At 38.0% G+C, this 26,033-nt stretch overlaps 1 protein-coding gene across 15 annotated transcripts in view; it reads left to right on the forward strand.

Moving 5' to 3' along the window:
* Scmh1 (sex comb on midleg homolog 1) overlaps positions 1-26,033 on the forward strand; it is a 125,051-nt gene that overhangs the window by 31,804 nt on the left and 67,214 nt on the right. For 4 of the 15 annotated variants that reach the window (XR_001784153.2, XM_006503149.3, XM_030253600.1 and 1 more), the window contains exons 2-4: positions 10,080-10,208; positions 16,291-16,353; positions 16,799-16,822. Coding sequence is in view for 10 of the 15 variants with exons in the window: in XM_006503149.3 (XP_006503212.1) it covers positions 10,196-10,208; positions 16,291-16,353; positions 16,799-16,822 (100 nt within the window). In the remaining 5 variants the exon portion in view is untranslated. The other 11 variants (XR_003954959.1, NM_013883.2, NM_001159630.1 and 8 more) reach the window with 8 other exon arrangements.

The raw sequence follows: 26,033 nt of genomic DNA on the forward strand, positions 1-26,033 counted from the left end.
TTTTTTTTGGTTTTTCGAGACAGGGTTTCTCTGTGTAGCCCTGGCTGTCCTGGAACTCACTTTGTAAAACAGGCTGGAACTCACTTTGTAAAACAGGCTGGCCTCGCACTCAGAAATCCGCCTGCCTCTGCCTCCTGAGTGCTGGGATTAAAGGCGTACGCCACCATGTTCGGCTTTTTTTTTTTTTGGTCAACTTTTTCTATTGTTTATACTATTAGCTATGAGTTTTTCATATGTGATGTTTATTATGTTAATACTATTCTTTGTTGAGTGTTTTATTGTGAAAGTGTTAAATTTTGTCAAATGCTTTTTAACATCAATTTGAGATTTTTTTTTCAAATTTTTGCCTTTTTAAAATCTCTTTCTGATTATGGCATACATTGCATTGTTTGGTTTTCATATGGTGAACCACCTTTGCATTCTGGAAATAATTTTTGCTGATATTTGTATGTAATAATCCTCAGACCATGTGGCTAAATTTTGTTTGTTAGTGTTTTTTATTATTTTTCTATTAAATCATGGTCTGTTACCTGTGTTTGAATTAAAATATTAGAACACAACCATGCTCATTAATTTTTGTGCTGCTTGTGGCTGCTTTCATACTACAACAGAAGAGCTGAGGTGTTCCAGCAGATACTACATGGCTCATCAAACTAACAATCTTAACATTTTAAAAAGCTTTTTACGTTTTTATTTTGTGTATATGCATACTTTCTGGCATATAAGTACACCATGTGTGGGCAGTGCCCCTGAAGACCAAAAGAGGACTTCAGGTCCCTGGTTGGTGTTCTAGACGATTGGGAACCAAACCCAGCATCTCTGCAAAAGCAGCCAGGCTTCTTAGCCACTGAGCCACTTCTCCAGATCCCACTAACATTTCACAGGAAAGCTTTGCCACTGTCTCAATTGGTCTACTCTGCTCAAGAGTCTTCTGGTTTTCATGTTGATTTGGCATAGATGCATTGTTAAATAGAACAGTCCTGGCCATTGAAAATTTTAGGCTTTTTTTTTTTTAAAGTAGTATCCTAGTTTCCTGTTACTATTGTGGACAAACATGGTTTTTATTCATAAAAATCTATTTTTAACAGAATTAATATTGAGAGTCCATAAAGCTAAGGGAAGAATCCTAGAATCTGGAATCCTAACAGAAGTGCTGCTCCTGGGAAGGTCTGTTTGGGTACCCCCCGTCTGATGGCTTCCTGTGTGATTAGAAACCTAGTTTCTCCACAAGTCTCTCTTAATCTACATTATTTCACTTTTCTATTTCCTCTTTACATATGTTTCTGCTTCCAGACTTTTCATAGCTTTCTAAGGAAGGATGATTTCCTATTTGATATAGCTGATGGTACTATGCAAAAACCAGATCCTTGAAAAGGTCAGAGTCTGTATGCATAGTATGCATAGAGACTTATCCTGTGTATGAATGTTTTGTGTTGCAAAAACATACTGAATAAAGAAAATTACCCCTCCTTGCCAGCTCATTCTATTGTTTTAACAAAGCCTGTGGACAAACTACATAGCTCTTTATATTTTGAAATGTACTTTCCACATAATTATCTCCTGTAGTCTTTTTATCCTTCATACATAATTCCATAAAGTAAATTATATTTGTTAACCCTGTGTTATGACAGTTGTGGGTTAAGAGACTTTCTTAGATTCTTACAACTCTTAATTGCAAGGCTTCATCACAGATAGTTTTGCCTCTAAATTTTACCATTCCCAATACTTTGCAAATATTAATCAATATGATTGAATAAATATTTTCCAGCTTAATGGACATTAGAAAACATACATATACAATATATAAAAAGCATGAGAACTTTTTGTAGTTGTAAGATATCACCAACAAATCAGATAGGAACAGAAAATGCCTGATTAGAAAAAATACACAAGCTATGGAATGATATTGAAATCCCTTATATATGCCCCTCCTTAGATTTGGGAACAAAACACCCATGGAAGGAGTTACAGAGACGGAGTTTGGAGCTGAGATGAAAGGATGGACCATGTAGAGACTGCCATAGCCAGGGATCCACCCCATAATCAGCATCCAAACGCTGACACCATTGCATACACTAGCAAGATTTTATTGAAAGGACGCAGATGTAGCTGTCTCTTGTGAGACTATGCCGGGGCCCAGCAAACACAGAAGTGGATGCTCACAGTCAGCTAATGGATGGATCATAGGGCTCCCAATGGAGGAGCTAGAGAAAGTAGCCAAGGAGCTAAAGGGATCTGCAACCCTATAGGTGGAACAACATTATGAGCTAACCAGTACCCCGGAGCTCTTGACTCTAGCTGCATATATATCAAAAGATGGCCTAGTCGGCCATCACTGGAAAGAGAGGCCCATTGGACTTGCAAACTTTATATGCCCCAGTACAGGGGAATACCAGGGCCAAAAAGGGGGAGTGGGTGGGCAGGGGAGTGGGGGTGGGTGGATATGGGGGACTTTTGGTATAGCATTGGAAATGTAAATGAGTTAAATACCTAATAAAAAATGGAAAAAAAAAAAAAAGAAATCCCTTATAGATTGTGTCTTAGTACTTGATGCAAATTAATCTGTTGGTGTCTTCAAGATACACTTCATTTCTTAATACAAATACTTAGCTCTTCAGTACTATGCATACTGTGTAAAGCAAAATAGGCTCACATTCTCCACTACTTTTTTTTTTCCTAAAAAAAAAGAATACTACATACCAATTTATAGTGTGTTAGATAAAGGGTATACAATCGAGCTATGTCCTGCTGCTATTACTCCCGAGTCTCACAAGACCAAAGGGATCTAAGATAAAGTATGTAAAATTCCAGTAAATGAGAGATTAATAAGCAGGAAGCAAAACTGCTGCTGCTGTGTTAGATACTGTCCCCGTGTCACATTTCAGTAAGCCCTCAGAGAGAGCTTGTATTGTGTGTGTACATTGTGTACATATATAATATTCATAAGTAAATATACATAAATGTTCTTCTCAGTATCCTCAAAACATTGATTGTGAATTGAAAATAAATAATTAGTCAAAAATATATTTACGTACATCTGGCCTACCAAACATATAGTTTAGCCTAGCCTATTTTAGATACACATAGAAAACTTCATTTAACCAAGAGCTGAACAAAGTCATCTAATATAAAACCTAAATTACAATTGTGTTATCTGTTAAACACTATATTATAAGAGAAAGAATGGCTGCATTGTATTCTGTGGTGGTTCGAATGAGAATGTCTCCATAGGCTCAAATATTTGATACTTGGTCCCAGTTGGTAGAAATATTTGGGAAGAGTTCAGAGGTGTGGCCTTGTTAGAGGAGATGCATCACTAGGGATGGGCTTTTGAGTGTCTCTACCTCCTAATTGTACCTTAAGATTGAAGCTCTCAGCTATTGCTCTAGTGCTGTGCTTGCTGCCTGCTGCTAAGTTTCTCACTATGACAGTTATAGACTCTACTTCTCTGAAACTGGAAGCCCCAAATAAATTCTTTTGTCTATAATTTGGGCTATGATGTTTTATCATAGTTACAGAAAAGTAACTAAGATAAGTGTCCTTTGTATTATTGTAAAGCTGAAAAGTCTTATGTTAACCCACAATAAATCACAAATCTACACACATATATGAGCAAAACTTTAAGTTGTACAGTATTGCTTATAGTTTAAAACCAGGACTTAGATTTAAGTATTAGATTTGGAAAGGACTTTTAAAAGCTGCACGTCTAGTCCCTTTTGAAGTGGAAACTTAAGGATTCTTTGGAAAGTCAGTTGTGTCAGATGGTGTTTTACAAGGGCAAACATGTGAAGGAACGTTTCACTGAAGTGGACACAGGTAAAAGGCTAAGTCAGACTCATGAAGGAGTGTTTCACTGAAGCAGACACAGGTGAAAGAATGTTCTGCTAAAGCAAGCATGTGAGAGGATACATGATGAAGGATTCTTTGCTAACGACATGTGACATGCATGTATTGGTTCGCCTTACACTGCGGAATTGAGCTCCATTTGTAGGGACACCATAGAGAAACTTGCCAAAAAACTTCTGGCTTCTTTGGGTTGATAGGCAGAGTGATGTCAGATGAGACAGACTCACCTTCGGCAAGACGCTTGATGTTTGGAGGGAGTATAAATAGGACCCAGTGGATTGTGATGGGGGCTTGGCTGAGCTTGGCTTGGTTGCATAGCTAAATGCTTCTTGATTTCCTGTCTTCACTGATCTTCAATTTGCTGAGAGAGGCACAACTGAGAACTGCTCCTGACATTCCTGTTGGCTCTGGTCCTCCTGTTGACTTCTGCAGATTCTGCAATATTCTAGCTCTTCCTCCTGCTAGGTGGTGCCACCACTGCTGCTATCCTGACACTACCAAACTGGACTGCTAGTATATCTGTGAAGTGTTTGTGAGTGGATCGAGCTGCTGCTTCTGTCTTGTGAACTGAACTGCTGATTTCCTGACAGCACAGATGGAATTTACTCAAAAGAACCATTTCTAAACAGGTTTACTTGCCCTGTATCCTGTCTTTCCCACTACCTTTGATGGGTGATGGGCTAGAAGGGAGGGAGGTTAAAGGATTTAAGAACCATCTTTAAAAGCAGACTTTGAAAAAATTAAAGTTACACCCTCTTGTTTCTAATGATTTAAAATCTTGACCAAAAGATTATCTTAGTTCTACTTCCAAACCCTCTGTAATGCCAAATTCATCCTTTCCTTTACAGTGAGCTTATCTCATTTTGAATACCTTTGACTGCCAAAATTTCTAAGTAATGTGCTCATTATCTTCCTATCTGTAACTTCCACTCTCTAGTTGGCAGTATTCCCCCTAGAGGAATTATTGAACAAGAAGAGGAAACTTCATCACTCCTCTACATAAGAGGCCTCCAGATATTTACAAACAGGTTGTGTATTTCTCAAAAGTCTTTTCCTTAGTTTCACACACCAAGCTGGGGAGATGGCTCAGGGTTAAAAACCACAGGCTGCTTTTTACAGAGGACCCAGATTCTATTTCCAGCACCAACATAGTGGCTCATAACCATCTAAAACTCCATTTTCAGAGGGTCCAGTGCCATCTTCTGGTTTCTGTAGATACTATCCATGCACACATGTAGCACATGGATGGGTATGCATGTGGCCAAAGCATCCATACACATACAACTTTTAAAAAATATATTTAAAAAGAAAACCTTTCAAACTGGTGAGATGTCTCAGGAGGTAAGATCACCGACTGCCCTTCCAAAGGTACTGAGTTCAAATCCCAGCAGCCACATGTTGGCTCACAACCATCCATAATGAGATCTGATGCCCTCTTCTGGTACGTCTGAAGACAGCTACAGTGTACTTATTTATAGTAATAAATAAATCTTTGGACCGGAGCGAGCAGGGTTGACCGGAGCAAGTGGGGTTGACCAGAGTGAGCAAGAGTCCTAAATTCAATTCCCAAGAACCAGATGAAGACTCACAACTATCTGTACAACTACAGTGTGTGCTCATATACATAAAATAAATAAATAAATCTTTTTTTAAAAAAGCCTTTCTCTCCTTGTTGCTTTGAAATCATGCACCTGTAGCACATTCAGGGTTACAGATCTAGATTTGAACATAAGGGCCTATCTCTGATGTGTTCTGACTGACATAGTAGAGCATATGGGACTATCATTTCCTTTATTCCAAATACTAACAAGATTGAGCTTAGTGATACTCTAAATCAGAGATACTTAAGAAAATTGAGCACTTGAAGCTAGCTTGGACTGCATAGTGGAATGACATCTCAGCAGACAGAAAGCTAAGTACTAACTGGGGAAAGAGATGGTGATGGTGGGCATTACTTACTTCATGACATAAGATCCACATTTGTATTCCTGGAAACACAACATGGAACATTGGACCCACTAAACTTCTGTTCAAGAAGCACAAGCCAGAAGCATTCTAAAGAACATCAGCTTCTCTTTTGCCGTGGCTCACACAGAAGCCATTAAAAACAGTAAGCATTATATATATATTGAAGTTTATTTAGGACAAATTCATAGGACAAAGGGCATCATTGCCTCTCAGCATTTCCATGAGCCCTCCATTGCTAGCTGCCTTAGGTTGTTGAAGAAAATGTTGGCATTCTCTGGGATTCTTCTCTTTGTATGTACAGACAGAGAGGCAAGATCTGTTACAAAGCTAGTGGCGGAAATCTATTCTTCTTTGCTCACATCTGCTATGTAGAGGAAACAGGATTGCCTGGTTTGCTGCCCTTCCTTCTCTTAGAGCACATCCCGGAGGAATATTAATCTCACTCTTGTCTCCAAATGAAGTATGTAAATTAAGAGACCCTGGAGGCAGACAGTCGGCTGAGAGGCACTAAGTATATGAGCTAATGGAAGTGGTTCATCAGTTGTCTGTCCCACACCAGTTCCCTGCCTATTTCGAACAGGTGTTCTATTACCAGCTCTTACATTTTGAGCTCTGTATATGCTGGCATGGAATTATGTTTTATCCCAAACCAAAGGGGTTCTCTTTTCGCAGTGGGTCTTCAGAGGTATTTTTGATGCATCTTTGTTTTCCAGGTTCATTTTCTGAGGGATCTTCCCTTTTTTCCTATTCCTTTGGTCCACTTCCTTTCTCACCTCTTTACATTTGTATGTATGTTCAAACCTATTGTCCTCTCAAATTTTTCAAACTTTATGAGCATTTGAAACATGGTACCTGTGAGCATTCTACATTTAATTACGCCACTCTTTTTTGTTTGTTTGTTTTTCGAGACAGGGTTTCTCTGTAGCCTCACTGTAAACCAGGCTGGCCTTGAACTCAGAAATCCAGCTGCCTCTGCCTCCCAAGTGCTGAGATTAAAGGCGTGCGCCACCACCGCCCGGCACACTATGCCACTCTTAGTCGGCATCCAGATTGAGGTAATAATAAGCATGTTAGAAGCATTCACAGGTTTCCTTGTGTCATTTTTGTTGGGGTAGGACAGCACAGAGATGGGAGACACTATAGTTAACATGGAGGAATACTAGAGCTATAACTCAGTGGTCAAGAGCATGTACTAATTTTGTAGAGGATCTGAATTTGGACCCCAGTATTTATATCAGCTCCAGAGGATCCAACACCCTCTTCTGACCTCCATAGGTACCCACACACATATTCATAACACAAACACAGACAAACTAAATCAATAAAAATAAAAACCAGAGCTGGAGAGACAGCTCAGTGGTTAAGGACACATACTATTTATTTTTAGAGAGAGCCCTAGTTTACTTCCCAGAACTCATGTTGGGTGGCTCAGACCTGCCTGTAATTCCAGCTCCAGGGAATATGATGGATTCTAGCCATTGCAGGCATTTGTACTCATGAGCATCCCCTGCCCACACACACAATACAGATAATTGAAAATAAACATTAAATAAACAAATAAATGGATTAAGTACCACTTATGATAAAGAGATTTTTTAAATAAAAAATTAAAATTAAGTTGTTTTTTTAAAGAAGAATATTGATTGAGTTCAAATGATTTTTCTAATGAAAGAAAGTTAATTGAACTTTTTTGGTATTATTTCTTTAGTAAAAGAAGATAGTGATATTGTGCCACATGGTGAATACTCAACAAGGTAGTATCTATTAGTAAAGTGCTTAGTATCCTACCTGGCTTATGGTGGACTCTTTAGTGGTAGTGATAATGCTAAGAATTAATTGTAATATATGTTACAATTTACAGCTGATTTTTTTTTTTAATAGTAAGTATCATATGCTGAATTTGTCCAAGCTTTCTTGGCTTCCGGGGTGGTTAGGGTGATGTTTTGTCCCATTTATAAACAATGTTTCCATATCCCTGTTGATATTTCAGCCACATTTCTTTCTTTTAAAAATTTCCAGAAATACATGCAAGTGTAGAGGAACATGAAAATAATCCTTGCACTTGGGGGTCTGAGAAAGTGGATTATAAATTCAAGGCAAGCCTGGGTTATGTATCAAGTTTGAGTTTATAAAGTGAGACTATTATCATAGAGATACATGATCAAACATGTTCTTTGATGTTATATTCAGAATACCTTGAATTTGGAAATAATCTTTATGGCCCTCAACAAAAGAATAGATTAAAAAAATGTATTACGAGCCCGGCGTGGTGGCGCACGCCTTTAATCCCAGCACTTGGGCGGCAGAGGCAGATGGATTTCTGAGTTTGAGGCCAGCCTGGTCTACAAAGTGAGTTCCAGGACAGCCAGGGCTACACAGAGAAACCCTGTCTCAAAAAACCGAAAAAAAAAAAAGTATTACATTTATATTGTGAAACATCATTCCTCCTTTAAAAATAATAAAATAATGAAACTTGTAGGTAAATGGATGAAATTTGAAAAAAAAATCACCCCAAGTGAGGTGACCCAGAGCCAAAAGGACAAATATAATCAGTCCCTAGCTCAGCCATCATCAGAGACTCTTACTCCTGCAACATATCAGAACAAATACAGAGATCCACAGCAAGATGGTATGCAGAGAGGGAGAGGCCTTTCATTCGGCCATTTGTGGGATATCTCCTTCAAATCCTGTATCTCAAGGCACAGGAAGCACCATGGAAGAGGAGGAAGGAACAACATAAGAGCCAGAGGAGATGGTGCACACCAAGAAAACAAGGCCTTCTAAATCACTATAATTGATGCATATATGAACTCACAGAGACTGAGGCAGCATGCTCAGGAAGAGATTACCAACAGAAAATGAACTTATATTTTTGGAGATTCATTGCCTCCGAATGTCATGTCAGGGCTTTTCTTATTTTAAATTCTGTCCTTTAAAAATTTATGGGGACAAGAGGAACCTCTATTAAGTCTCAGAGACTTGGGACGTGAGAGGCTCCCAGGACTCAGTAGGGGTGACCTTAGCGAAAATGACCAATGGTGGGGAGATGGAATCTGAAGAAACCACCTCCAGTAAATAGACAGGGCCCCCAGTGAAGAGATGGGATCACCAACCCACCTTCAAACTTTTGACCTAGAATTGTTCCTATCTAAAGGAAATACAGGGACAAAAATGGAGCAGAGAATGAAGGAAAGGCCATCCAGTGATAGGCCCAACTTGGGATCCATCCCATGGGCAAGCACCAAAACCTGACACTATATTACTGATGCTGCGCTGGGCTTGCAGACAGGAGCCTAGCATTGATGTCTGAGAGGCTCTACCAGCAGCTGAGACAGATGTAGATACTCAGAGCTAACCTTTGGAATGAAGTCAGGGACCCCTATGGAAGGGCTAGGGGAAGGATTGATGGAGTTGAAGGGGATGGCACCCCCCATAAAAAGACCAACAGTGTCAACTAACCTGGAGCCCTAGGATCTCACAGGGACTAAGTCACCAATCAAAGAACATACATGGGCTAGTGCATGGACCCTAGCACATACGTAGCAGAGAATTGCCTTGAGTGGTCGCAGTCCTCAAGATACTTGATGTCCCAGGGAAGGGTGATGCCTGGGTAGGGGTGTGAGGTGAGGTGGAGTAGGTCGGAGAACACACACTCTCAGAGGCAAAGGGGAAGAAGGGAATGGGCTGAAGAACTCTTGGAGGGGGGACCTAAAAGGGTGGGTAACATTCTGAATATAATAAATAAAATGAATATTAAAAAACCAAACCAAACAAAAACTTTTCTAAAAAATCAAAATAATTATATCGTATAAATCTACAATTTCAAATACAGTGGCCACTCTCTATCACTGTGATTTCATTTATAGTAATTACCACTTTATAAAACCTATCTCCAAATACGTTCAAATTGTGGGGTTAAGGTTTCAAAATATGTACGGTAGAGCTTAATTCATAATCTTTATTAGTAGGTTTTTGTGACTTGGATTTTCTGGCTTTATTTGGTTAGTCGGAAACTATGTTTATTTTCAACATTTGCATAGAAACAAATAAAAAATATTTATATTTCTGAGTGTAAAGAGTTCAATTGTACCTGTTGTATTTGTTATAAAGAACCGTTTAATTCTGTGATACTCTTACTAGCAAAAAAAAAAAAAAAAAAAAAGTATTGAAATACATTTTTCTTAATAGTGCAGCCCAGTATTAGTACTTAGGTCTCACCATGGAATTTTAACCATTCTCTTTTTCTCCACTTCCTTTCTTTACAGATGGAGAGATTAAATCACAGAGAAACTAACTTGTCAGAGGTCAGAGCAAGGTGTAGGTGGATCCAGGAATAAGTCTCAAGCTTCATCACTCCTTGCTTAGTTTTAGGCCATTGACTATGCAGCCTAGTGGTAAGTATTCACTCATGCTATCTTATCAGTAAGTAGAATTAAGGAGACCTAACAAAGGTTGAGTTTAAGAGATTTCTTGTTACTAATTAAGTTTATTATCCTTTTTGTCTTAGAGTTTTATTGCTGTGAAGAGACATGACCAAGGCAACTCGTATAAAGGAAAACATTTAGTTGGGGCTGGCTTACAGTTCAGAAGTTTAGTTCATTATCATCATGATGGGAAACACAGCAGCAGGCAGGCAGATGTGGTGCTGGAGGAGCTGAGAGTTCTACATTTTGATCTGCAGGTGGCAGAAGGAAATTGTATGACTAGGGGTAGCTTGAGCATATACAATCTCAAAGCCCACCCCCACAGTGACACACTTCCTCCAACAAGGCCACACCTACTCAAAAAGGCCACACCTCCCAATAGTGCCACTCCCGGGGGCGGGGGCAAACCCATTCAAACCACCACACTTTTCCATTTAGTTTATTTTTAAATTTGGTGTATGCATCTGTATGCATGTAGGTTTGTGCAAATGAGTTCAGGTTCTTATAGAAGTCGGAAGAGGGCATTGGATCCCCTCAAGCTAGAGTTACAGGAGTTACAGTCACCTGACATGGGCATTGGGAACCACTCTGGTGTTCTACAAGAAGAGTGAATACTTTAATGGCTGAGTTATCTCTCTAGGCCCCTTTCTTTTCCTTTATACCTATAATGCCTTCTTGTCGTCGTCGTCGTCGTTGTTAACATGAATTTTCCAAGTTGGGAAAGGAGATTGGAAGTTTAACTTTTCAAATGGCTAAAACTATTTTCCTGTTTGGCCAGACTAGATATTATTAAGAATGGAAAAAGCAACAAACAAAGAAAAGAAAAACCTGAAATTTAATGAATTTCTTATCTGTGTGAGCACCACAATCTAAGCACTTTTTTGTTGTTGGCCTTTGTTGTTTATTTATTTTTTAATTTTTGAGACAAGGTTTTCCTATATAGCCCTAGCTGGCCTGGAGCTTGCTGTGTAGATCAGGCTGACCTCAAACTCATAGATTCCTCTGCTTCTACCTCCTGAGTGCTGGGATTAAAGGGGTCCTCCACCATTCACAGCCCTTCACGCTAGGCACTTTCTTTCTTTTTCTTCAGTGTAATAAAGTATACAGCCATTGCCTTGTCAACTGAAGCACAGATGTCCAACTTGGTGTTCTCCAGTAGAGACCAGTGCAATTTGCATATGCACTTTAAACTTTAACATTAAAAAGATAAAAACCAGGGAAATTAATAATATGCGTAATTTATATTTTAAACATTATTTTGACATGTGACCAACATAAAAGTCTAATAAAAAGGTGTTTAGAATCTATTTAACACATCTTAATTCAGGTCCCAGATTTATCAGAAATACCTAATTTGTATTTATATTTTAAAAATAATTACAGGCTGGAGAGATAGCTCACCAGTTGGATGCACTTGCTGTTCTTGCAGAGGACATACGTTTGTTTTCTGGTAATCACATAGTGGTTCACAACCATCTCTAGGCACTCACGTTGTAAAAACACACATGTAAAAACACTCATGCACATAAAATAAGCAAATCTGAAAATGAAAAAAAAAAAGGATCACAGTTGGAAAAGTAAGTTCACATATCAAGTCTTGTTCCAAATATATTTAAAAGTTTTCTCAAATATACATAAGCGTCTTCTTAGGAGCTATAGTCAGTTTTTAAAATTTCAATTAATGAAAGTACACAAAACTGCACACATACTCACCTCTTCAGTGATTGCAGCACATTGCAAGTACTCAGCTGTTGATGTGGCCAGGGGCTGCCCTGCCAGACTGGGCAGCGCATGCAGCCCTTGCTGCTGCTTCACTCCCTTGACCCCACTGCTTTACTTTGCTGTCAGGAGTCCTGCTCCAAGACTCTACAGAGTATGGACTTTCCCTGACATTCTTACCCTTTCACTCCTTCCTTTATAGAACTGGCTCTTCCCTCATGTCTGCCTCAAGTCCCATGCTTTGTTTTAATATAATGTCTACAACACTTTAAAGTGTGTGTTTATGTGTCTTTCCCCATTTTTTAGACTAAAAAGTGGATGTTTTGTTATTTTTTTGTGTTCTTATTACATAGCACACAGCTGGGACCTATGTGTTGTCAGTGAATTTTCATTCGAAGCATGAATGAGTATAATTTTAATAAGGAAGTAGCAGGCAGTTTAGAGACTTATTTTGAAAATAATATGTTTGAAACTTAATTTCAATATCAAATTGAATGACATAGAATATGAAGACTTCAACTGCTTTTCTCTCCATCCATTCCTTTCATTGAATCAGATGTATGTAATACAGAAGATATGGCATAATCTATGCAGATTGTAGCTCATAAGAGTACACATACATACTCTTAGACACAAAGACATATAAAAATGTATCCATCACTGCTTTGTCAGTGCCCAAATGTTCTTTGATGCTTAATGAAAGAGAATTCAAATGTTTACTAGGATCTGAGTAGTTTATTTGGTCACTTTGCTTGTCCAACCTGTACATTTCTTCTCAGCTTGGAAAATTTTCCAAAACTTTGGTAGTAAGTGTTCATCCAGCTTTCTACCTGCTCATTTTAGGGGATGACTAACCACAGGCCAAGTCTCATTATCTAAAAGTTTCTGACATGTGCCTCCTTGCAATGAGTATTCTTCAAGATCCCTCAAATAAGGGTCTGGGAAGATAGCTCAGCAGTTAAGAGCACTTGCTGCTCCTCCAAAGGACTGGAGTTTGAATCCCAAGCCCATGACATGTGACTCTCAGCCACTTGTAACTTTAGATCCAGGGGAACTGATGCCTTGGTTTTTTTTTTTTTTTTTTTTTTTTTATTCATTTTACATCCCAATCACAGAATGCCCCCCTCCTCACTGTCCCACCCCACACCTCCCCTCTTCCCATTTTCCCTTTCTCCTTAGAGAAGGGGAACTCTTCCCCCATGGGTACCAAACCACCCTGGCACATTTGGTGTCCTCTTTTGACCTTCATAGGCACCCATATACACATGTGTACAGACACCATACACATGTACATACCTGTGCACACACATACACATATGCACACACATATTTGTGGAACCCTGCATGAGCAAGCACACACACATACATCTGAAAAGATAGTAAAAAAATAAAATCTTTAAGAAAAGATTCCTCTAATAAAAAGAGATATTTTTTAAATCCCTGGTGAGCACATCATAGACTATAGACTGGGGCATGTTTTTTTTTTTTTTTTTTTTTTTTGCTTGCTTGTTTATTTGTTTTGAAGCAGGGTTTCTCTGTGTAGCCCTGGCTGTCCTGGAACTTACTCTGTAGACCAGGCTGGCCTTGAACTCAGAAATCCACCTACCTTTGTCTCCCAAGTGCTGGGATTAAAGGTGTGTACCACCACCGCCCAGGAGGGGGCAAGGGTTTATCCACTTTATTCAGAGATCTTCATATTTAGAGTAGTGACTGCTAAATAGCAGATGATGACTATCTGCTGAATGAATAGACCCAAATAAGCATGTTTACAGATGTTATTTTTATTTTTCTTATTATTTGACAATTTATCCATGTATAGAAGAATTAGTTTTAGTTATTTTACCCCCGTTTCCCTTGCATATTCCCTCTCCCTCTTCTGCTAAATCCTTTTTTCTTCCTAAGAAGTCCCCCCTCCTACTTTTATGTCTTCTGTGCTTGCATGAGCATAATTAAGGGTTATTTCCTATAGTATGGGCAACTTCCCACTGAAGAAAATGACACTTCTCTCACTAGCAGCTATAGTCCCTTAGGTAAAGGGTGAGGCCTTATGAACCTGTCCATGATGAAATGCTGGTTGGCCCAGTCTTGTTCAGATAACCACAGCTGCTGTGGTTCATTGGTGCGTTGGCCGTGTTGTGTTCGTAAGACTTTTTTTACAGCATACCTCCTCATCCTCTGGCTCTTACATTCTTTCTGCCCTCTCTTCCATAACGTTCCTTGAGTCTTGGAAGGAGTGATGTAAGTGTCCTATTTAGAGAGTAGTAGAACACAGCAGTTGCTTATTTTTGGCACGTTAACCATTTTTGAATCTCTGCATTAACTGCTTCCAGCACCAACTAGAAGCTTCTCTGACAAAAGTTGAATAATACCAATTTGTGGGTGCAAACACTAGTAGTTAGAAGGCAATTTGACAACTTGTCCACTTAGCAAAGACTTGTAAGTTTCCCTTTAGGGCCTATGCCCTCCCTGGTCATGGCTCTTTAGTAGGTTTACGGTACCAGGCACAGGTTGCCTTCTGTGGATGTGCCTCAAATCAGAAAGCCACTGCATGACTATCTTGGTAGGTACTGTAACTTGCAGGGTTCACAGCTGGGTAAGACTTACAGGTTGCTCTTTTTCCCTCAGCAGCCTGCATGGCACTTCCTGACACATTGAAAGCTAGCCAGCAGGAAGGAAGCTTCCAGCGCAGTTTCAGCTTGAGTTCTCTGTGTTCTGTAACTGTGTGGTTACATTTACAGGATTTTCCTATCAGATTCTGATGGGCATCCAAGAACAGTGGCAAAAATCTATATTTGTTATTCTAAGGAGTTTAGAAGGTTCCTGACCAAGTAGGGAGGTATCCCACTAAGTTTTTCCATTTCTATGTGGATTCATTTTTTTTGTAGAATGTTATCTTTCCTTGCCCTTGCCCCAACCAATCGTTACTGCATCCTAATTTCTCACCTTTAAAAAGATACTGATAATACCTGATATGACATATATGAGAGAGTCTGCACTGGCCTAGTACATGGGTATAGTAGAAGTTAGTTGAATCTGAAATAAAATGAATACATAAATGCCTAAGCCTTCCTTCATCTAGATATGTGCCCTGTCTTTTTCCCAAGCAAGGTCATTAGATAATGAATTGAGGATCGACTTGGCATAGGTAGGGCTTTCTGTGAATCACGATATGGAAAGCTGAGTATTTTTATATGTTGACAGAGTACTATGTTAGGTCCCACAGCATACTTGATAAGACTCTGTGTAGCTTGTTTTTTGAAAAGGGTGGTGTTTCCTCTGTCTGTCTGTCTGTCTCAGGTTCTGGTTCACAGCCTAGAGTCTCTCTCTAGAATTCCTGTGCTGCTCCTGTAGCAGTTTCCTGGAAGACTAATCAGTTATGCTGATTAGTGGGGTGGCTTTGGCGGCCTACTTGCTGCAGGAATAGTCAAGGTCCATTTGTAGACATTTGCTGGTGTGTACAGAAAACACCCTCTGTCAGTGAGTAAGGGAGTTAGCAGGACCATCTTAAAGCTGAAGTGCAGCAACCCTAGTTATTATTCTGTCAACTCTATCTTCTATCCATCCACTTGTGCAGATGCAGCTTCTAATCTGCCATCTTACCTGGAAGTTCTTGATTTGAACTTCCAAATAATCATAGGAAACTGATCTTGTTTTCTCCTTTCCACACAATCTAGGAAACCAGCCTAAGGAGTGGTACCACCCACATTTGTTGGAGGGGATGGAGAGTCTTCTCATGCTAAGCAATCTAGAAACTAAAAAGATATTCCTAGAAATTTTCAGTGATCCTAGATCTAGTCAAGTTGACAATAATAACCATCAAAAGGCTATCTCTCGCCAACTTAACATTCAAATATATCACTTTAAGCCTGTCCCATAGGCTTGTGGAAATCTGATAAGGCAGAATACATTTAGTCCAACTTAAAAAATCCCCTAGTCATGAACAGATCTAAGGTGTAAATGCAGTCTTTTCTAAGATTCATGCAGTCTTTTAATTGTGAACACCTATAAGCAGCTTCTATACTACCAACGTACACTGGCACAGAATAAACACTCCCATTCCAAAAGGAGGAAATGGGAGCATACCAGGGAAAGAATTAACTAAAGGAAGCTTGAACCCAGGGAAGGTACCAAATCCTGAAACATTTGCCTTTTTCTTTTATTATATAGAAAAGCTGAACCTTTTCAAATAAAGCCTTTTTCTCTATTTGTATTATTTCCTTAGAGTGAAATCTCTGAGATGTATTTTAAGAACTACTAATTCATGCTGCCACAAGTACTGAATCTTGTATTTTTTTTCCTCATGACTTATCCTTATCTCTTTATGTAAAAATAGACTGGAATGATGTGAAAAAACCTAAGTATGGTCACTTGTCAGAGTCTGCATCTCAATATCAAGGTAAGAAAATAATATTTAGCATGAAAAATTGTATTCAGTCTCTCACCATAAAAGTTGTTCTTAGAAGTCTGCATTTATAGCCAACTGGCTCTTTAAATTAAAAGCATATATTATCATGTTTAGAGGTGTCTGTCAAAAGAAATCTATTTTCTTTTGATCTGGAAACCTAGACTAGATTCTGAGTATAAATAATCCCAAATTAGTGTTAATGCTCTAGGCACAGTTGCTTGGCCTCTGCAGTTCCATTTTATTCTTTTAGGCTTAAAAGGAAGGCAAGATTGAATGTTATGCTTCTGCAGTTATTAATAAGCTCTTTTAAAATAAAATAGTTGTACTAGATAAACTTTTAAGCCCCTGTTTTGTACCAGAGCTTTAACTTTCTGTCATTTTGTTACAGTCTGTATTACCTAATGACCTATGGTTTAACATTTGTTTTCTTTAATAGAATCTGTTGACATCCTGGAGCTAGGTAAGATATTTTTCTTTTTCTGTTAAATTAGGTGACTTACTAGACCAGGGATTTGATTGTAAGTAGTTTTAATCCACTAGGAAAAGAACTCCATGTGTCTTTGTTTCATAATCCAGGAATCACTGTTTGCCTAATTGGCATGTAATTAACTTAGGTGTCATATCAAGTCCTACTTATCAGGAGGTTACAGATCAAAATAACAAAAAGGGAAGGAGTATGGTTAATTATATAAGGTACAGGTAAAACAGGAAGCCAAACCAAACTGGAAGTCACTCTACCAAGTTTATGCTAAAGCAAACCTCCATTGTTCATAATACATTTAGTGTGATTTTCCTAAAGGAAATTATTAATAGGATATGTTGAGCCAAAATTAAACATAATGATATTTTTCGTTTATAAACTACAGAAAACCACAGATACATCTGTTTAAGTAACAAGTCAGATGTGATACTGCATTTAGTTTTTATCTTGCATAGTATATTTCAGGACTAAGATTTGAGGAATAAAACTAATGCTTATGGTTCTCAGTCCACTTTTAAGGTTTCTACATAAGCAGCAGTCAGTTTCTTAGGGTCCTGTGATGTCCTGGGTAACACATAAGTGTCAATATTTGCTCAAGTATTTTGATACATTTTGTTACTGTAATTCCATGTGTTCAGCAGTATTATAGTTATTATCCACTCTCTTCTTGTCTTTTCTTCCTATAAGATATTTCTGTCAATCCTGATACAGAAAACAGCAAAACAGAAGAGTAGAGGAAGAGTCCAGCAGAATTCCTGAGTTGTTGAGAGCTGGCTCTGCCATGTAGTCACTTTGTGGCTCTGGTCCTTAGTTTTAACATTAGTTAAGTGGGAATAATAATGTACCTTGTCTGGTCGCAGGACTGGAAGATCACATGAGTTAGTGAATTTGAAAACAGCATAAACCTTGCCTATTCAAGCTTTACACTGGAGACTGTAATGTTTTCATTCTTCTCAGCAGCTGAGCTCACACGTTAAGTACAATTTGACATCTTTTGAAATGAAGCATTTTGAATGTGGGCTGAAGAAATGAATGAAGTAAAATGGTGAAGGGGATTTGGTGAACAAGTAATAGATATTACTTAATTCTTTAGATTTTTCCTCAAGCTTTTATGGCACTAATGTGTAATTGGGAAAACCATGAACATGGAGTTGGACAGGCTGGGTTCAATTTCTGTTCTCTACTCCAAGCAAATTAATCTTTCTGAGATAATTCCTCGTCTTTAAAATGAACATGAAACAGGGATGCTGAGCTAATCTAAGATCATCAGGCAAAGGGGGCACAGTTTAGCTGCTTGATTTTGGTCTTGTTGCTAATTTGAAACATGTTAACAGTTGTAGCTCACTTTGCTGCCTTGGGCATGTTCTAAAGAGTATGTTCACAGGGAGTTTCGTTACTTATTTTACATGAAGGTTATCAGTTGGCAAGGGACTTTATAATTTGAAAGTGCAGTTTTCCTTATTAGAGTACTTGGTGACACAGGTGTATTCTCCAAAATACATTAAGGCTTCATGATCTATTTTTCCCATGAGAATTGAGAGTCAAAGACTTCCAAAGCCTTCATTCTGAAAAAGACCCTAAAATAATCTGCTTTGGAGCGCTGGGATGTAACTCACTGATAGTGTGTTTGCCTGGCATGTTTAAAACCCTAGATTTGATATGAGTAATAATTATTATTTGCTTTGATGTAGCATTTCAAAATTTGACACTTTAGATTGCTTATTGAATATCTTGAGCTCCTCAAATTGTTAGGAATTTAATTGCCTCTTCAGGTAAATAGCTTCATATTAGACCGGTATCTGTTGAGCCAAATATGTTTCTTCATAATTTCTTTTACATGTTGTAACTTTGGGCCATACAGAAGAGAGTCTGCTTTCTGGTTATTAGATAGCAGCTCCAGGTATGCCTTCTCTCTGCTGCTCTGCCAATTTTATAGTGCAGCCACTGTCACTTACACCAAGGTAACAGTGCAGCTAGAGTGACTGCCCCTAAACACATGAGTATTGTATTTCTTAACACGGTGCATTAGTTCCTTGTCTTGATGTTCTAGCAGAATACATGACAAAAGCAAGTTAGGAAGAAAGAAGGGTTAATTTAGCCGGAGTTCATGAACAGTGTGTGTATGTACAGAGCAGGGCAGTAGTGGTGTCAGGAGCTTCAGACAGCTACCATCTCCACAAATAGGAAGCAGAGGGAGTTGAATGCCTCTATTCAGCTAAATTTCTCCATCTTATGTACTCTGGAACCCTTTGAATGGTGGCGTTTACAGTTTGTGTGTATATTTTCACCTCAGTTAACCTAATCTAGATAAACCTTTACAGACATGCCCAGACATTTGTCTCTAGGTCCTATTGTGTGACTATATTAACCATGTCTTAAGAGTCCTTAATACCCACACTCTTTCAGCCTATAGTCTCTTTTTGAAACTTTTCTCTGAAACAGTTTGCTTTTGCTTTGACTCCTGCTTATCTTATCCTTTTATACTTAGGAGCCCGAATGTTATTGCCTCTGGGAAGCCTTCCACAAACCTTCTGCGTGCTCCTACAGCACCCTCCACCTCTCCAAGTGCAGCCCTCACCACACCTTTCTGCCATGGATCACTTAGTTTCTGTCCCTCACTAGACTGAAGCTCACAAGAATGAGGGCAATATTTTGATCATGGTTGTATCTGCAGTGCCCAGCACAATACTGTAAATAAGTCTTGGAAGAATGGGTGAGGAAATGACTCTGAGATTTCTTACCTTGTCTAATGTTAATGGATTGTTTCTTCCGTTGATTCACACGTGACATACTTTCAGATCTCTAACACAAAGTCACCATTTTTATTCTTGTGTACTATCTTTTTCTCTCTGAGTCAGGCCAAACTTAATGCCCACATGTGATGTTACTAGTCCAGGACAGAAGTAGGACTGGTGTGCTTCTTTCTTGCTTTCATTTATCCAAAAGTTTTGACTAGGCTGCACTAAACTTCAAGGCACTATGCTTAACAATGAGGGTTGAATAAACAGCCTTCATCCATCGACTTTAATCACAGTGATATGACAGGATGAGTGTGAAAAGAGCATAAAGGAGTTAAGGAAAATCAGAAGGCTTTGCAGATGAAATCGTGGTTGTGTTGAGTGACTTCATATATAGTGGTGGTATGGTACAAGGTAGTTAGAGTGCGGTGCTACGGTAGGAGGCCAAGCCAAGTATCCAAAAATTTGTTTGAGGAAACTCTTAAGCTTCCATCTAGAATAAGTTTAATGATTCTGAGCCTGTGAAGCCTCTTGAACCCAGACCTTTTCCACCCCAGATTCCTTGCCTGAACTCTACAGAAAGCAAAGCCTCTTCTCTTCATTACCTGAAAAGAACAGTAACATTGCTCTAGATATTTCTATTACAACACCACCTCAAGTGACCTTTCTTTTTCTTTCTTTTTTCCTCAGTGAAGAAACTACATGAAAATGTTTTTCAGTGTCACAGCTGAAACTTTTTTACTTTGTTTTGTTTTGGTGTAGTTGGGTTGGTTTTGTTTTGTGAGGTTTTTGTTGTTCTTGTTTTGGGTTTTGTTTAAATGTTTGGTCTTTGTTTTACCCAACCTTCTGCTCTAGTCTTGAGGCATTTGATGAAAGACTATACATACTAACTCACTCGTACTTCTCTGTGCATGAATTTTTTAAAACCCCAAACCAGATGGTTGGAATGTATATGAATGAACTCTTGATGCATTGATTCTGGGAGCTGAGCTGCCACTTGAAACTTCCTTTTTAGCCAGGGTATTTGATAAGCACTTTGCTGTTAGCTAAGAGGTTTTGTGGTATATTTGAGAAACATTAATAATGCAAATAAGTTATTTTCAGAAGTTATATTTTGGTTTGATGTTTTATTTTTATCTGATCCATTATAATTTTAAAGGGTTCTAGATGATGGGGTGTTTTTTTGTTTTTTTTTTTTGTTTTTTGTTTTTTTTTTGGTTTTTTTGAGACAGGGTTTCTCTGTAGCCCTGGCTGTCCTGGAACTCACTCTGTAGAACAGGCTGGCCTCAAACTCAGAAATCCACCTGCCTCTGCCTCCTGAGTGCTGGGATTAAAGGCGTGCACCACCACTGCCCGGCCCTGGATGATGTTTTGTGAGTACTGTTTAACATTAGACATTTTAGGACAACTGGATTTTATTAGAACTATATATGCCATCATTTAATAACCATCTGAAAAATGCCAAGAACACATAGTATGTAAAGTATGAATTATTAAAAGAACCCAGTCAAGCAAATTATTTAAATTGATTATGAAATTACTTGAAGCAATGTTTCTGATGCTGAGATAGACAGATGAATGAGAAGAACAGAATAGTATCCAGAAATAGATCTAAGAATATATAAAAAATTAATACAAAAGCGGGGATTTCAAATCCATGGAGAAAAAATGGTTTATTCAGTAGATGATATTGGAGCACATTTATTAGAGAAAAAAGTAAATGAGGAAAGCCAGATGCTTGTCTCATTTATTTTATAATCTAAATTACAAAAAGATTAGTGCTTACATATAAAAAAACAAAACTGGAGATATTCTTGAAGAAAAAAATAACTTCATATTTTTTATAATATAAACATATAATATAATATGTGGTATGAAAAACAAGAAGCCATAAAAGGGATGGTGGAGAAACATAAGGGCAAACCCTACTGAATGAGACAGCATTTTAATGATATAGAGGAAGGGCTAATGTTTGCAAAGACCTTAGACTCTGTAAGAAATGGAAGCTTGTTAGCAGAAAGATTGCAAAAAATAAAAACTAAGTTTCCAAAGATCTTCAACCTTATTAGTAATCAAAGAACTGTCCAAAAAGTATATTAGCATATCATTTTGTTTTGTTTGGTTTGGTTTTTACTGTTGAGATTTATCAAATTTCCTAGCACATGAGAAGCTAAGGCAGTAGCATTATTAGGTTGAGGTCAGCCTAGGATAAATACCAAGTTCCAGGTCAGACTGGGATATAGAAGTGAGACCCTATCTTAAAAAAAAATCAAAAGCTACAAACTGTCAAAACATAATTTTAGCAAAGGCATGAATACATACTTATATACTTTATTTATCTATTCTTTGAGAATTTTATACATGTATACAATGTATATACAATCTACTCTCTCTTCATTCATGTACTTGTGATAGTAGTAGAAATTGGACTACTCTTTGTAGAGGATATTTCAGCAATATATATTGTGTCAAAACCTAAAATATCCAGTTTGTCTATTAATTCTCCTCTTTGGTATTTTCCCTAGGAAGACCATCTTAGTCAGACTTTCATCACTAACTAAAACCTTAGAGTAGGATGAAACAAGAGAGGGTGTGGTATGAATATGACCAAAATGCTCCTCTGGCTTATTACATACCAAGTAATCAACCTCTTAATTAGATTCCATCTTCTACCATTTGACCACTTCCCAGGAATCTACTGATAGTCTCAATCTATCAATAGATTAAGTCATTGATTAGGTCAGAGCCCTCATGATGTATTCATCTGTGGGAACACCTTCCTAGAGGCCCAGGAAGATGCTTTAATAAGCTCCTAGGTGTCTCTCAGTCCAAACAAGTTAATAATTAAGATTAACCATCCCAAAGATCATTTTAAAAGTACAGATGGGTACACAAAGATAAGCACTAAGACATCAGGTGGTACTTAAATGACCATCACAAGTTGTTAGGATATATTAAGTTACAGGGCATATGCACAATGAAACAGTGTTTTGACAGTAATCTTGGAGTAGAACTTCTAATCTAAAGACATTGATCACTATTATTTCTCTTAAGGACTTTTCACATCTAAGTAGAATGAAGTAGAGTTCTTAAAGGGAACATAACCAGAATAGTAGCCAGTTAAAATAGCTGATGCAAAAATCAATAATTTTGCTTCCTTGTTTTTTACATCATTTTTCACACCACTTTATTTCTTCCTTTCAAATGTTTATCACATCTTTTATTTGTGTGCTAGGTGTGTCTTATCATACACCAGAATGCAAGGTAAATTCCATAAGGAAGGGATTTCTGTTAAAGTACCTACTCTGAAAGATGCTCAATAAACGTGTGTTGGATAAATAATTGAAAACTCAAATTATAATATTTGAATGTTTTAAATAACATGTGAACACTTTTAAACACTTGTTTTATATGTGTTTAAATTATAAAATACTATATGTCTGTTAATAATATTAGTCAAGTGATTGCAGACCCCAAGTATGAACTAAATTTCCCTTTACTGGCCTTGGAGAGGTGGCTTAACAATTTAGAGCACTTGATGCTCCTGAAGAGGACCTCAGTTTGGTTCCCAGCACCCAGGTCAGGTGGCTCATCTGTAACTCTAACTCTAAGGAGATTGGTGGCCCTTTTTTTTGGACTCTGTGGACACCCATACACATGTGTGCATACTCAAACACTGACATAACACACATAATTAAAATAACAAAAATGAAATATTAAAATTTTCCTATACTACATTCTCATAGTGATCCGTTCCACCTTGTTAAACTTAATTACAATATTACATAAGCAAGTATTCTGCTTATCTAGTAACTGAAAGTGTCATAACATCTAACACAGTTCTTTATACTTGAAAGGGTATTATGTAGGTATCAAATGAAGAATTTATATGCAATTGTATGTATGCATTGTGTATACAACTTTCTCCATCTTTCAGCTGAGTAAACTGAGGCTTGGAAGGTTAAGTTTGCCCAAGATATTTGCTATAAAAGCAACATTTTTTGACTTCCAATATATGAAAAAATACCAGTAGTCCATAAACCAGAGTACCAGAGTCCTTGAAACTACTGAGTGAAAACTTTGAAGAAATGAGAGCACTTAGGAGCACGGTTTTGGAATCAACAATTAGACCCTGTGTTGTGAAACTACTATTGGAGGCCCATACTCAGTCTGCCAGCTGCTTTTAGCAAGGCTTTCTAGATGCAAGCTTTCATTGTTATTTCCAACTGTCTGCTGCTCTGTCACACCACAGTGGCTTAGTGTAAGAACTGTGACATGGACTAGGTAGCTTCCATAGCATAATAGTTTTGTTATCTTTAAAAAAAAAAAAAACTAACTCTTGATATATACCTTGTTTACTGTCATTTCTTTTGTGATTATTTTAATGCTTGCAGATTCAGAAGTCATATAATAGCTGACTTTATGATAAACATGAAAGAATGTGTTTAAATAATCTGGTTAGGTTTCTCTCATTTCCTCCCTCTCCCTCTCCTCCCCCTGCCCCCACACCTGTTGATAACCCAGGCAATCAAATAGAAGAAAAAAAAATATGGTTCAAAGCAGTGAGCCATCATGGTGGGTGAGCTGTAAATTCCTCTTCACTCAGTAACAAGAGACTTCTTACATGGTATTTGCTTGGGGTTTCTGGGCTTTTTACCTTATAGCACAGGAATTGATTAGCATGGTTGATCTGTGTGATAGGCAACTGTAACTAATGCCATCATAATTCTTAAAACCAGAGTCTCTTGGGTACTTTTGATCAGAACTCATGCTAATAAAAACAGTTGCCCAGCATTGGCCATACATTTTAACCTCTGCTTCCTAACACATTAGGTATGAGCCTTATGTACATTTTAAAATTATTTGAAGTTAAATAAAAGTTAAAATTTAGTTCCTTACACTAGTCACATTTAAAATATTCAGAAGTTATATGTAGTATTATGTAGCTAGTGTTATCTTACAGGGTACATAGTTCATTTCTGTCAGCACAGAAATATAGTTGAACTGGACTTTCTGCTCTAGATGGTAGTGAGCTTAAGGGTCTCAGTCCAGTGAAATTCAGGATTTAAAAGTTGACTTAAATATTTCACTTGTAAAGATGTAATAATAATTTGCAATGTTTTCTTTTTCTAATAGCAAGTAATGATAACATTATTCATTCTTCAACTTAAGACCTTCTCAACTAATAGCTATAACATAATACTATCAAAATTGAATTTTGGTAACCTCTTTAAATCTTCATTCCAGGAAATTACCCACTCGTTTACTGTATGGGCTGTCTAGTCATTCTGTTAGTTGTAGACTGGCTTGTGAAATATTTCCGAGCTGATTAGGATTTCTGGCCAGACTTACTTGCTTAGTTAAGGGTGGTGGGAAAGGGACAAAACAGCAGGTATAAAGCTGACAGAGTGCGAAGTCTTGGCATCGTCTTTGTAGTGATTTAGATGTCATTATTCAGTGACTCATTTTTATTCCCAGCATCTAGTGCTTTTTGCATGGCCCAAAGGGGCCCTGTGCTGCTCCACTACAGAGGAAAATTCAAGAAATGCTGGTTTGCTACAGTGTTTTAGCTTGTGAGAGTCTCTGGGACCTTCCCTGCTCCATCATGGGGTCACCTCTAGGTGGGTATTAGGGGGAAACTGTAAATTGCTTTAACTTTTAAATAAAGAACTTGGTGATCTTTTTGTCATTCAGTGATATTGTATATAATAGCCTATGCCTTTCTATGTTGTCCTGGGCCCAGGATTCTGTCAACCTTAGATTGCTTCTCTAGTTCACTCTTCTTTACCCTTTGAGATACTTAAGGCAGTATCAAGAGACTAAAAGATTGTGTAGACAGCCAGTCTCTCCTCCTATTGCCGCCAGGACTGCTTCCCAAGCCCTACTTTGGCCTAGATTATCACATTCTTTTCATTCCATACCATTGTACAGCATTTGGTGCCTGGAGTATCAATTTAACAGGTGAGGGCTGGAGTGTATTTATCTCACTCATGTTGCTTTCCCTCCCGTGAAGTCTTCTGGCCATGTCTTTAGATAGTCTTTGCTTTATACTTCCTAAGCTGTGATGTGGGGGTGAACCATATTGAGTGCTAAATTATGTTAACTGACAGCATTTCAGGGCTTCTCTAGGAGTTTGACTGTTCAAAACAAACAATTCTCCCACTACCTTCTGCCTTTTCTGCATCTCTAGTTCACTGTGTGTAGAAAGTTCTAGCCTTCTATGGGCTTCTTGGTACTTCTTTACTACCCTATATAGGGTATACTAATATACCCTACTTGAGAATTTTCTGTCAGTATAGGTACTAACATGAAAAACAGTGAAAGTCATCTTAAGACTGATTTTAAAATGTTAATTTAAAAAGACTCACCCGGGGCACTTGGGTTCTTCCCACTAAGATCACCTTTGATTATGATCAAATAGGAAAAAAAAGTTTAAATTTAAAGTCCACTAA

The sequence above is a fragment of the Mus musculus genome, chromosome 4, assembly GCF_000001635.26.
Source record: "Mus musculus strain C57BL/6J chromosome 4, GRCm38.p6 C57BL/6J".
Taxonomy (NCBI): domain Eukaryota; kingdom Metazoa; phylum Chordata; class Mammalia; order Rodentia; family Muridae; genus Mus; species Mus musculus.